The sequence below is a fragment of the Montipora foliosa genome, chromosome 3 (genome assembly GCF_036669935.1).
Source record: "Montipora foliosa isolate CH-2021 chromosome 3, ASM3666993v2, whole genome shotgun sequence".
Taxonomy (NCBI): Eukaryota; Metazoa; Cnidaria; class Anthozoa; order Scleractinia; family Acroporidae; genus Montipora; species Montipora foliosa.
The window spans coordinates 12,809,796-12,822,944 of NC_090871.1; the positions used below are offsets into that span (position 1 = coordinate 12,809,796).

Below are 13,149 nucleotides of genomic sequence, written 5' to 3' on the forward strand. Positions count from 1 at the left end.
CATGGCAAGGGAAGACCCCCGATTCTCATTTCATAGGGTTTTTTCGGAAGTACGTCGGGCCAACGTGTCCTACCAGCATAATATAGCATCCATTGAAATTTTTGGTTTTCAAAACTTGCCCAAATTGAAACGATATATTCATCCCCAGAAAGGCCAGAGAAAGAACTTCGCACGTGAACCGCCATGCATCCCTTGCAACAAAGCATTTTAGGCGTCCTAGTCTGCATGAAACCATCTCTCACCTCTGTTTTCTGTCAAAGGCTTGCCTTAACCCACATTTTCAGCTTAGTGATGCCTGCCTGGGGGCTTCTGTAGACGAAAGTGACCCGAAAAATCACTTATAAAATCTTAATAAACGTACCAGATATCAGATTTGAGCCACCGTTGACATTTGTCACGTAGATAGATAGATAATTAATAATTATATTTACAGAGCATGCAATTTACAAGAATAATACACCTATTGTCTACACAGAGATGGTAAATATGTCTGGGAGAAACGCTTGGTGCGCATCATTGGGTTAGCAAACTGACGTTGATTTCTAAGATTATAAGTAATATGGTTCTTCGGTGGCAAAATAACCATGAAGCTTGAGCTCGGTATTGAATACTCTTGATTCGAAAATTTATGACATTGCTCGATACGTCTATCCTTCAGCGAATTGACCAATTTCGATATATTAAAATTCAGCCCGAAAAAAAAAGGCATCATCTCGAGGCTCCGGGGAATTAACTCATACAACTCCAGGGTCCAAGTTTGGTGCCTTGAGATACTCCAGATGGAACGGCCCCCATTCCGAGAAAAAGTCACCTGAAAGCTTTACTCGCTGCCACCTATCCTTAAGGAAGTCACAGACCCAACGAGCAACACCGCTAAGAATGCGCAACCCGAGAATCTTGGCAGCCAGAGTTCTGTGATCCACAAGGTCAAAAGCCTTCCTGTAATCTAAGAGCACAACAAGCACCGCAGAACCAGTCCCGTCCGTGTGCATCATCGAAATGAGAGCATGAAGAGTTGAAGATTTTGGAATTGCGCCGAATTGGTTAGGATCAACCATCTCCAAGACTGTAGGGCCAATGTATTTGCTAACAACGAACTACTCTGCTAACTTGGACAGAGTCGGAGTTAGGGAGATGGGTCTGATGTGCTTGGTGATGATGTCACAGGTTTTATTTTCATTAGCGGTGAAACATCAGCATCCTTCCACGACCGAGGGAGCTTCTGCTAGGCGAATGATGAGTTTAGGATATCACAGACCGGGGAAGTTAGAAAGTCAGCATATTCCCTGAGGAGCCAGTTGTTAATGCCATCCGGGCCACCGGCCTTTCTCGGATTCAGCTTTTAAAGAGCCTTACAGACCTCGATGGGCTGACCATTAAGACTTCAGAGTCGTCCAAAAATGGAGGGAGACACGCAAGCGGGCTATAATCCTGCTTTGACTCAAGAAAAGCCGAATTGATCATATTTGCAATGTCTAGATTCGATTGGAGTGCGCCGCGATCCCGTAAAGGTGGAGATGCGAGCGTATATCTTCACCACCAGTAGCTGGAGCCATCCCTGCGATCATCTTGACCTCTCTCCACCACTTGCTGGGTTTGATGGTCTTACTCTTAGCGACTTTGGTTGTATAGTACTTTCCGCGACATAACTTCCGCTCACGATTAGTGATGTTACGAAGGTGTCTGAAACGCTCGGTATCGCCTTGCACAAATGCCTTTTAACGCGACTTGATAAGAGCCTTAAACTCAGCAAACATCCATGGAGCATCGTTTACGTGAAGTTGAATGGCTTTGAGAGGCATGATGGTGTCTAGGCTGATCTTTACGAGGTCTTGAAAAAGTTGCAGCTTGCTTTCACAGTCGGGTGAAGAATCAAGAACGGACCAATCTATAGAGCCCAAGCACCTGCCAAGCTCTCATTTACGGATAGGGCGAGTATCCCTTCGAGTGAGAGAACGACGACTTCTAGTGTTGCGCATGCCCCTCAAATTGGGCTCCAGTAGAACCACGGAATGTTCGGATAGACCAAATGGAGAAACGTTTGTACAAGGTCAATGAACCCATAGCACCTCCAGCTCAAGATGATATAAAGCGGTCAGGGCATTGAACTTAATAGTCAGTATTGATGTAGAGACATACACCCCGATGGATGCCGGACTTGCGATTCTTTAGGCACAAGTTATAACCAGGAAGGTGGAGATGATGTTCAGATGCAGTATCATCATAAACCCAAGTTTCAATGAGGACTTCTTATACGGCAAAGCGAAGTGAAACGAATTTCAATTCAAATTTATCCATAGGATTGTTACTACAAAGAAAGAACTTTGCAGTTATGGGATAAGTACAGACAGTGAGTGCATCTACTGTAGACTGTAGTGATAAATCACACCTTTATCGACTGAGAATTTACCAAAACCTTCGCATGCAAAGTCATTAATTGGTTTAACACTCAGCACGGTTCCAACTTTCAACCAGATACAAAAGAAATGCTTTTCGCCACCTTTGAGCACCCAACATAGATCGGCTGAGAAGCCAGTGAGAAAATTCAATTACACCCTCCTTTTTATGAAATTCTATGTGTATGTAAGTAAACTAAACAACAGCTCACTTGTACTAACCGAATTTATTACTAGAATCAATTATAAATACAAAGTTGAAAATTTGTAAATTAACACCGAAAAAATACTCGTAACGTCGTACTATGCGCCTTACAAATCTTATAGACTGTTACTTTTTAGTTGTATTAAAATAAGATCAGAAATCTTTTCGCCCTCCCCCTCCCCCTCCCCGCGCTATTAGCCGTTTGTCTGCTTTTTTATTTATTTCGTGATTTCGTGTATTCAAGTTTTCCTTCCCTTTTTATTTTTTTGTTCCTTTCCTGTTTTTTCTTTTTATCCCGTTTTGATTTAATGTGTAGCTAATGTTTGTTGTTAGAAATAAATTAAAAAAAAAAGAACAACAAAGAAATATAGGAAAATGTAAAAAGGATTTTGCGGGACGCGCAAAGCCTTCGCTAAACTTCTTCAGCGCAAGCACCGGAAGTCCGCGCTAACACTATGGTTACCAACCAAAGAGACCGCTCACGGACCGACGATTCCGAGGACTCCTGGTACGAGAGTGGTACGGGAGAGTGCGGGATCAAGTTGAGCGAGTGGTTGTTCCGTTTGGTGCTGATCCTCTGGGTCGATAAATGTGCATCCACGTGAGTTATAAGCCGATCGAAGCATTTTCTCTGGGTGCAAACAGGACGCGCCTTTGCCTGTTGAAAATAATCCACACTCTGATTAAAGCACTGTAAGTACTTGTGTTACAAAGTATACATTTATTTTAACAGTGATTCAATACCGTAATCCGATTTTGCCTCGATCTCCTCCAAACCATGCGACTGTAAGAGTCACTATCAAATAAATCTGAAAAGTGAAAACCATGGCAATTTTCTTCTTCAAAGGTTAGAAGTGTTAGTATCCAGAGACATAAGGTAACAATTTTTTTTAAGTTTCAACTTATACGTTATAGCTTTTTCAGACGTCGCCAGTTTGTTACGTAATTCTTAAGAGTTTCGATTTTCATTTGCAAGTCTCGACACACGACGAGTCTTTTAGTACCTCTAAAAATCGGCTTCAATTAACAAAATGAGGGCTGGCAGATTTCAAAAGACATAGCCGGCTTTGCCCTGCACAAAGAGAACCTTACATCCAGTGTCAGTTTTCTCTTCAGTTTGAAATGCAATTGTTTGATATTCCCTTTAAACGGTATTTTCTTGATTTTTTGTCTTTCTTCAGGCGACCTAAGAATAAAATTAATTTAATTAAAAAAAAAAAAAATCTCTGGAAGAATACCAACCTAAACTGAAAAAACATTGCAAAACTAACCCTTTGACCTAAAACGCACGTGAACAGCAAGGCATGATATCTCCAGGGGCATCAATTGCATTTGAGTACACTATTCCAACTAAGTTTGTCATCAGACATAGTTCGTTGCTACTCTAATTATAAAACATTTAAACATAGCTTAAGTTAAAAAGTTACGTACAATTCAAAGACCCGGATTCAATTTCTCCTAGCCAGGGTAGCAACAAACTGCCTGTTTATCAACCTTGCGCAATGTGAACTGTTTGTCATGTTGTCTTCATATAAAGTGCTCAACGAATGTAACCCTCCTCTTTCGTACATTGTGTCTCCGACAAAGCATGTTACTGTCCAGCATGTGAACAGTGCGAACTGTTTGGCATGGTAGTACTTCGTAAAAGGTTTTTAAATGAATGCTCAAGGAAATCTAGCAATCCTGTTTTGAATCCAACAAAGAATGTTTTACTGTTCAACATGCGACAAACTGAAGAGATATATTTGGATTATTATGGGCGTGGGAGTGTTCACCTATGGCCCTCCGTTTCATAGATAGGATATCACATATACAGGCCAAGACAAATTTAACATCTGCTCAGTATCACATTTCCAGCTGAAGCGAGCAATGCTGTGTTGAACAATCCTTTCTACCGACCGTAAAAATGACTTCACAGAAGCAGAGTTTCCCATCTTTCGCTTCTGTTATTTCTCTGCTGTCAATTGCGTTATGTTGTGCCGGGTTTCTACGGGTTGAATTTGAGTTAAGCAAGCACATGAAGAGAATAAATGTTCTCGAGAAGGCTGCTGAGATTCATTCGTCGACAGAAGGATCCACCCTCTCACGACCAACAAAGAATTCTCCAGGTAAATTATTTCTTAGCGCAGTGAATTTTCAAAGCCCCGGCATTAGATGTTGGTCAGCATTGTGGAATTAGCACCGGAGACGATTGTATTGTGGACCTTTCCAAAATATAATAAATCAGGCAAACAGAATGGTAAGAAAGCTCGGTTTACAACTTGCGTCAAACCCGATACTCAATGTAGTTTAATCCAAACTGAGTGAATTTTAGGTTTGTTCAGTGCTTTGGTACAGTGATTAGCGGTCTGGCATCTTGTTGATGTTTTAAATACCTTAGTGCATATCATACTTGATACCTTTTTCAATGAACGCTGAATTGAACTTTGTTACATAAGAGATTATCTTTGCTTGTCTCTTATTTGAGGATGGTTATATAAGAAGAGGGATGACAGTTCGCGTAGCATTTAAAGAAAAAAAGAAAGATTATTTACGTATTGTAAGAATGAAATCTAAAGTAATGTCTGGCTTTTGTTTGACTTTTGTGTGGGTGACCCTATGTGCGGGTTGCGCCATTTTAATTTATGGGAGAAAACCTGATCATAGGTCTGGTCTCCATGCTAACGTGTCTGTCAGGCAACATGGCCTGTATAATTTCGTTTGCCAAAAAGGCCAAAGCCTCACATTTCACATTAATATCTTACCCTCATATCGCAACAATATGCTGATTTTTGGCAAGCGGCCATTCTTCATCATGTACTTTCAGAATATCTCAGTAAATCCCATAATTTCATAAATTTAGTTTTTGTGACGTCATCACTTTGCCACGCTATTAAGTGATCAAGTGAAGAAGTGACCTTAACCACACAAAACGTTTCCAAGCGCGATTTGAAGTTGTCATTTCTCGTTAATTTCCCATTGATTTATCGTTTTGGCCAAGCGAGTTCTATTAAAACATCTCTGCCTCTGGTTCGGATCGCATCCACATATCATGGATGGGTCTCATGACTCAGGGAGATGCAGCTTAACAAGATTGTTAGCAAGGTAGACAAGGTAGGAAGTGCACTGAAAACTGAGTCGCTTCTTTTTATTTGCCTTTTTTTAAAAAAAACAGGCCCATATAAGCTACATAGAAAGAGGCGAAATGCTAATCCAGTCCAGAATGCTACGAAACCAGACATCGACGCAGAAACGATACTGAAAATGAGGCAATTTTTATCCGAAATGAAACCACAACTCTGTCAATGGAAGGGTGCCACGTGCCCGTCAGGGCCTCCAGGCCCTCCCGGTCCACCTGGACCGATGGGAGAGACAGGAGCCCGAGGACGAAGAGGGCAGAAAGGAAAGAACGGGAAGAAGGGAGATCGAGGGATTATGGGATCACCGGGCAAGAACGGGAAGCAAGGCATCATGGGACTTAAGGGATCTCAAGGAGACCTTGGGCCTAAAGGAATCAAAGGAGACATCGGTCGACCAGGTCTACCCGGAGCTAAAGGAGAGCGTGGTGAATCGATTTCAGCTCCGACAGTTGTTGTTTCTCCTGCAAAGATGACAGTAAACGAAAGCGAATCAGCCTCCTTTCAATGCTCAGTCACAGGAAACCCCGAGCCTGCAGTGGTATGGAGTAGAGTGATCGATCAGACAGAGGTGAGCCAGTCAGCGGTATCAGAAGCAATGTTGCGTTTATCGAATTTGAAAGCAAGTGACGCCGGTTTTTATCGATGCTCAGCGACGAACATTTTGGGGAAAGCTTCGGCAGAAGTCCAACTGATAGTTACTTGTAAGTATTCATATCTAAAGTTGTCAGACTAATTTAGTTTCCTTTGCTAATAATCGACTGAAAAAAGAAGTTAATGTCGTGAAAAGGTTGTTCTTATTCATCGTGGCAAAGTGAGATAAGAAGGTAACTGATAAAGTGATTAAAGAATCTAACCCACCCACTTAACATTGCGCGCCCACATTATTTCAGGGTGTCCGAAACTCGGAATTCTGTGACTGTTTGAAGTAATCTGTTTCCATCGGGTATCAAATGGGGTATGTAATTTTGTTTTCCACGGGAAAATAAGCTACGTTTATTAGAATTTCAGTTTCTATTTTTATTTATGTATGACTCTCTCTTCGCAACATGTTATGGAGTGTAAACGGAATCGTTGTTGAGCCATCTTCTCTTGGAATAGCAGCGAAGATTACCGCAATTGGGAATTTCTACATATACATTGCAAGGAATCACGAACAGTGAACTCGCCGTCGGATCGATATAAATTCTGTTTAAATATTATATGCGTTTCTTCCGCTGTCGGAGGCTGCCGGCACATGAACACAGAGGCAAAGCAAGTCTTCGGGAACATCAGAATAGAATACTCATCTCTATCCAAATCAGTAAAAAGCCTTCGTTGTTCATTTCGTTTTCTCACTGATAACAAAACTGCGTTTGGTGAAAGGAAGCTTGCGTACGACATTGAGATTTTTGGTCTGGAGAAGTAACTGAGGAGGCAGTGTGGCCCAGTTGTTAGGGCGCTTGCCTTGAGATCCGGAGATCCCGGGTTCTAGACCCGCTCTGACCACTCGTTGAATTTGATCCTGGTAGTCCCTGGTTCAACTTGCCAGCTGTACTTGTAAATAGCCAACTGGTTTGCCTCCGGTGGGTTGGGATTCTTAAGAATTGTCGTTGTTCTGTTCCGTCGTTTCGTTGTGTTTCATTGGCCCTGAAAAACCCCTATTGGGAGCCGTCTATTAAGTATGTATGTAACTGTAGAGGAGGTCAGAGGGATCAGTTTATCTTTAATTTACAGGAAGAAGAAATTGTTGTTGGATTCAATACCCGTTTGAAAACTTGGTAAACTTGAAAAAGAAGAAATTTTAGGAACGTAGAATAAGAGCATTGCATCCAATGCTACTACAAGTGTGTATTGCCGTGCGCTCGCTGACGACTGTTTTTATTTACTTCACTCAGTACCGCTTATCACTACCTCTCGCATCATTTACGAAGATCGCGCAAAAAGCGAATTAAACAATCTCGCCTTTGTTGTTTCCATCGCCAACTGCTTGAATATCAAATAAATATAGGTTGCTTGCTTACAAAGGTCCAGTTAAAAGTTCAAACAACCAGGTACCACGCGTGTAAACTGCCTTTTCCTTTTGAATTTAGTACAAACGCATTTCCATGCTTCATAGAAAAGCGCGCGAAATAGCAAGGTAGCCCGCAGTTTTTCTCATCAAAATTCATTTAATTTCACAGAATATTCTCCCCCGACGATCTTCAAAACATTCGTTATTTCCCTGACAAAGTTTTGTTCGACTTTTTCTCTTAAGCGATACTTGCCCATTTATGGAAGTAGACGCTCCAAATTCCCGGATAACAACAACATCAACAAAGGCGCGCAATGTTAACTGGGTGGCCGACTGCCCGGCTGCTATTCTATTCGTTAGATTCCGGAAACAAAAAATTGTGGTTTTAAAGAGCGTTATGACTGGTGGCGAACTTTTTTTCACTGTAAGTTCCTTGGACGAAGTTGATGCAACTGTTGTTTACGAGTTTTTCTGGAATTTATATATTAATTTAAGAGAATCCATTATTGTTTTTTTTTTTACTTTCCCACAGCCCGCCCTATTATTTCGCTTCAACCGGGGCCTCTTTACGCCCTTGAAGGAAGTAATGTCACGCTTCCAACTTGTCATGTGACTGGTCAGCCAGCGGCGGTCGTCACCTGGAGTAAGTCGTTTGGTCAGCTGCCGCATGGGAGGGTGGAGAGTAACAGAAGCGTCATAAAACTTCTTGACGTCCGAAGAAGTGATTCAGCTGACTACTTCTGTATCGCGACCAACACGTTGGGGAAAGCTGCTAAAAAAACTCTCTTGGTTGTGGTATCCCTTCCTCGGTTCACTTTTAAGCCGCCTCCGAAGATTGCTCTTAGGATCGGGGGCAAAATTACTTTAAACTGCAGCGCTGCTGGGCATCCACCACCGGTCATTACCTGGAAGCGACAAGGTTCTCAAATGCCGGTTGGGCGAAGTCAGCAGGTCAATGGCGCCTTAGTTATCAATGACTTTAGAAAGGAGGATTCAGGAAATTACATTTGTGTTGCTGCGAGCGCAGGGTTTTTCACCGCTGAGACAATAACTTCTGTAGAAGCTACTTCCAAAGGTGAGTTAGATTTCGGTTATTATTCAATGAAGTAATTGTTGGTGAAGTGATGCCATTTAAACAGAGTTTGTTGACAACCGGGAACAAAAGAAAGGAATAGTTTTGAGCCAGTTTCACTATTAAGAAATATTTTTGTTTTTTTGAGAAAATGGCAGTGATGTATTCATTATGACGAACTTGTATCAAAAAAATACATGGAAAGAAAAGCTCCTGAATCAGCTCATTCATCAAGCAAGACAAGAGTTGTATCCAATTACATCAACTATGCAATAGTGGTCCCCAGTACTGAAATTATTCTTTTGCATTTATCATTTCGTGTTAATTACACTTACTAGCCTTGCTTGGACATGTGAAACACTGAGGGTGATTTTAGCTGTATAACGAGGTTAGCGAGGAAAATTAGCACAAGGATTATTCTCACGGAAATACATTTACTGCCGCCTTACCGTTGCTCATTCAGCATGGATGGGCTTCTAAACTACTGGAAAATTGTCATCCTTTTCGTGTTTTGAGACTAAGCATTAGTTACTAGTGCATCACACCATTCAGTCACTGATAACGACTGGTTTGTCACCAATGAAACTTTAGCATGATACAGAACGACGGACAACAATCAGTAGGTGTTTTTATGCACATGCTTTCATGGTTTCAGTAACCAACATGTCGGTTGGTTACGCGGGCACCACAGATTTTGTCAGTACTTAACGAGGGATTAATAAAGTTTGACTATGTACTTCACCTTTCTGCATATATAGCGTTAGTTGCAGTGTTGCGCATATCTGTCCCAGCCAACACATAACTGCCCATAGCTTCTTCATTCATCGCCTCCTTCCTTAACAAGGCTCTAACAGGTTTTTCCTATTTCTTTGGACAGTTCGATTAGTAAATGGCAGAGGTTCAAGCGGCCGTGTTGAAGTATTCTATAATGGAACTTGGGGAACAGTTTGTGATGACAACTGGGACCTCAATGATGCCAACGTGGTTTGTCGCGAGTTGGGATTCTCTCGTGCATCCTCTGCTCCTTCTCAAGCAACATATGGCCAAGGGACTGGTAAGATCTGGATGGATGGGGTCAATTGTAATGGAACAGAGTCTACATTGTCTCAATGTGCGCACAACGGTTGGGGAAGTCACAACTGTGGCCACGGTGAAGATGCAAGTGTGGTTTGTGTCTAAGACAAGGCGATGAACTTTATGCCTCATGTTCAAACACGCTGTCCATTATCGCAAATTGGGTTTGTATTTGGTAGTGCCACACGTTATCTGTTTCCTGCATTAAACGTACCGGTGTTATGTTCTCTAAGCTTGAATTCTCAACACAAGATACGACCTCAGGGAAAGCAATGAATCCAACGACAAAACGCTAAGACTGGATAAAATCCCGGAAACGAAAGACGACAAAAGCAAAGCTCGTCAATCGACAAAAATTAACTGGTCATTGGAATCGCTCAAGTATACTAAGCGATACTGGACCAAGTTATCCAAGTTATCCGCCAGCTAGAGGCGCTGGCGCGGCTGGCACAAAGAAAAACCTCTGCTGGCAAAGATGCCACTTCGAAAGCAAATGAATTTGCTTCACTTTATGAAAAGCTTGATAACCCAGGGGCCCGTTTCTCGAAAGTTCCGAAAATTTTTCCGGCCCGAAAAGCCATCTGTGAAATTGCCAACCGCTTGGTTTGGAAAGCCGATCTAGATCTTTTAACACGTTTTCAAGGTACCAAAAAGAAAAATAACTGTGAAGTTTGACAAATTAAATCCTCTCCGTTCTTGAGATACAAATGGCATTGTGGCACCCGAAAATATCCCGTAAAGTTTCGGGACTTTCGAGAAACGGCCCCCTGGCCTCTGCTATAAACAGAATGGCAAGAATGGCGCTAGAGGTAAAACAACTCAAAAGTTTGAAGAGATCGGGGCTTCTGACCGAGGCTCGATTATAATTCAGACTTACTAGCCTTTTTTCCAGGTCTGAAAGTTGACAAGTTTAGCTGTAAAATAAGCTTATGAGGCTAATCTAAGCTAAAAAGTAAAAGAATAATACAAACATGATCCTCGCATTTATCAGGACAATTACACCAATTGTCTCTAAGAAACACCGAAAAAATGTTTCAGTTGTTTCCGAGTGACAATTGCTTAACTTGTCCAGGTAAGTGCGTGGATCAATTCTCACTTTCGTCTTTAAAAGGAAAGTATACAAAAATTTGGTTTTATCAACGGAGGTCATCCATCACATGTCAAGAACTCCATCCCTTATTCTCAATTTCTTAGACTTCGACGTCTATGTAGTGATGACTCCGATTTTTCCAGCAAATCAGAGGAGATGTGCCAGTTCTTCGAAAAACGTGGCTATCCTGTCTCTTTGGTCAAAGCGGGTCATCATCGCGCCCAACAATTTGATCGACAGTCATCACTACAAACGTCACAAAAGGATAAGAATGACAGAATTCCATTCACCCTCACTTTCCATCCTCATAATCACGCAGTCAAAAGCATCATTCTTAGTAATTTTAAATTACTCCAAAATGATCCCGAGACTGGTAGAATCTTTTCGCAACCTCCACTTATTTCATTCAAACGCGACAAAAACGTAGGCAACTTTTTAGTTAGAAGCGCGCTCAAAACTAACGAGCAACCCGGCACTTTCAAATGCGCGCGCTCACGATGCAAAACTTGTCTTTTCATTGTTAACACTAGCAAGATATCGGGACCTAAGCGATCTGTTAAGATCACCGATCGTTTCACATGTACCTCCGCAAATGTCATTTATTGCATAACCTGCACGTTATGCAATAAATTATACATTGGTGAGACAGGTAGACGACTAGGTGACCGATTCCGCGAACACCTTCGCGATGTTGAGAAGAATGACAAGGATGCATCCAAGCCAGTCGCTCGCCATTTCAATCTGCCTAACCACTCCAAAAAACACATGGCTATCTGCGGCCTTTCCCTACATCTAGGTACGACGGAAAGCTGCAAGAATCTGGAACAAAAATTCATCTTTCAAATCGGCACCCTTAATCCTCACGGTATTAACGAACGCTTTTCATTTAACTAATATATTCCTTTTTTTCACGTTGCCATGTTACCACCAATAGCGTAGCTCCTACTCTACTATAAAAACTACACGTAACCCATAATCCCTCGATTCGCTCTGACGAAGGGCTAACGCTCGAAACGTCAGCTTTTAGAATCTCTGTACGGTGGCCAATTTACATTATCAACTCCGTTGATAAAACCAAATTTTTGTATACTACTTCCCCACCGACGCAGCACCACAGTTTCTTTAGAAACTACCCCTTCATTTAAAAGGAAAGGAAAGGAAAGGAACTTTATTTAAGTGTCTAGTCGTTCTATCGCTGGAACGCTAATTGGGGACACTGTAATTTGAAATCCAAAATGAAAGTAAATCAAGTCCAATGTCGGTTTTTGAGGAGAGGGCAAACCTGATTACCCGGAGAAAACCTCTCAGTGCCGAGTAGAGAACCAACAAACTTAACCCACATATGACGCCGAGTCTGGGAATCTAGCCCGGGCCACATTGGTGGGAGGCGAGTGCTCTCACCACGGCGCCATCCCTGCACCCCTAACCCACACTTCAAATATATACATCTTTCATTCAATATAATATTAGCTGCCACTTTTGTTTTTGGTCCTTAGTATATATTTAGTGTGAGAGATCGAGGGTCTTTAAAAAGCTGAACTTACTTCTAAAAACGGATCGACATTACTCAGTCTTCTCGGATATGACGTGTGCACTACGGGCACCATCTTACAACCCTTGCTGGTAACAGTACAAGGCGTTCAGAACGCACACACTGTTCGAGAAGAGTGGAGATGTGAGTTCCGGGAGGCAACAAACACAGAAGAAGGGGAAACTTGGGCAGATCGCTCGTTTAGATGACCTGTATTTTTGCAAATGTCAGATGACGTGGTGGTTATCGTAAAGTGAAATATATCAGTACACTTAAAAATACTTCAGGGGAAAAATAACAGGAGAAATGTTTATGAGAATTACGTATTGTTTTTTTTTCTCAAATGCCACAGTGGCAAGGATAAACAGAACCATTGATGGAGACGACTTGGGATAACCAGGGGCCATTTTCTCGAAAGTTCCGAAACTTTTCAGGCCTTCTCCGGGTGTCATAATTAAGAACGGAGCGATTTAAGTCCACAAACTTCACTGTCATTTTGCGTTTTGTTAACTTGGCAACATGCTTAAGGACCAGCTTATGAAAGCAAGTGGAAGGTAGTCTCATAAATGGCTTTCCGGACCCGAAAAGTTATCGGGACTTCCGAGAAAAGGGCCCCTCATCCGCAAAGACCTAAAGAGATTGTAGTAGAAAACGATACCAAAGAGGATAGAA

At 41.9% G+C, this 13,149-nt stretch overlaps 1 protein-coding gene across 1 annotated transcript in view; it reads left to right on the forward strand.

The window, feature by feature from the left end:
- LOC137995269 (putative DMBT1-like protein) overlaps positions 1-10,930 on the forward strand; it is a 21,852-nt gene extending 10,922 nt beyond the window's left edge. The window contains exons 6-9 of the mRNA XM_068840843.1: positions 4,465-4,709; positions 5,756-6,421; positions 8,243-8,785; positions 9,660-10,930. Coding sequence (XP_068696944.1) covers positions 4,465-4,709; positions 5,756-6,421; positions 8,243-8,785; positions 9,660-9,961 — 1,756 coding nt within the window. The 3' untranslated portion in view covers positions 9,962-10,930. The remainder of the gene's footprint in view (positions 1-4,464; positions 4,710-5,755; positions 6,422-8,242; positions 8,786-9,659) is intronic.
- The last annotated feature ends 2,219 nt before the right edge of the window (positions 10,931-13,149 follow it).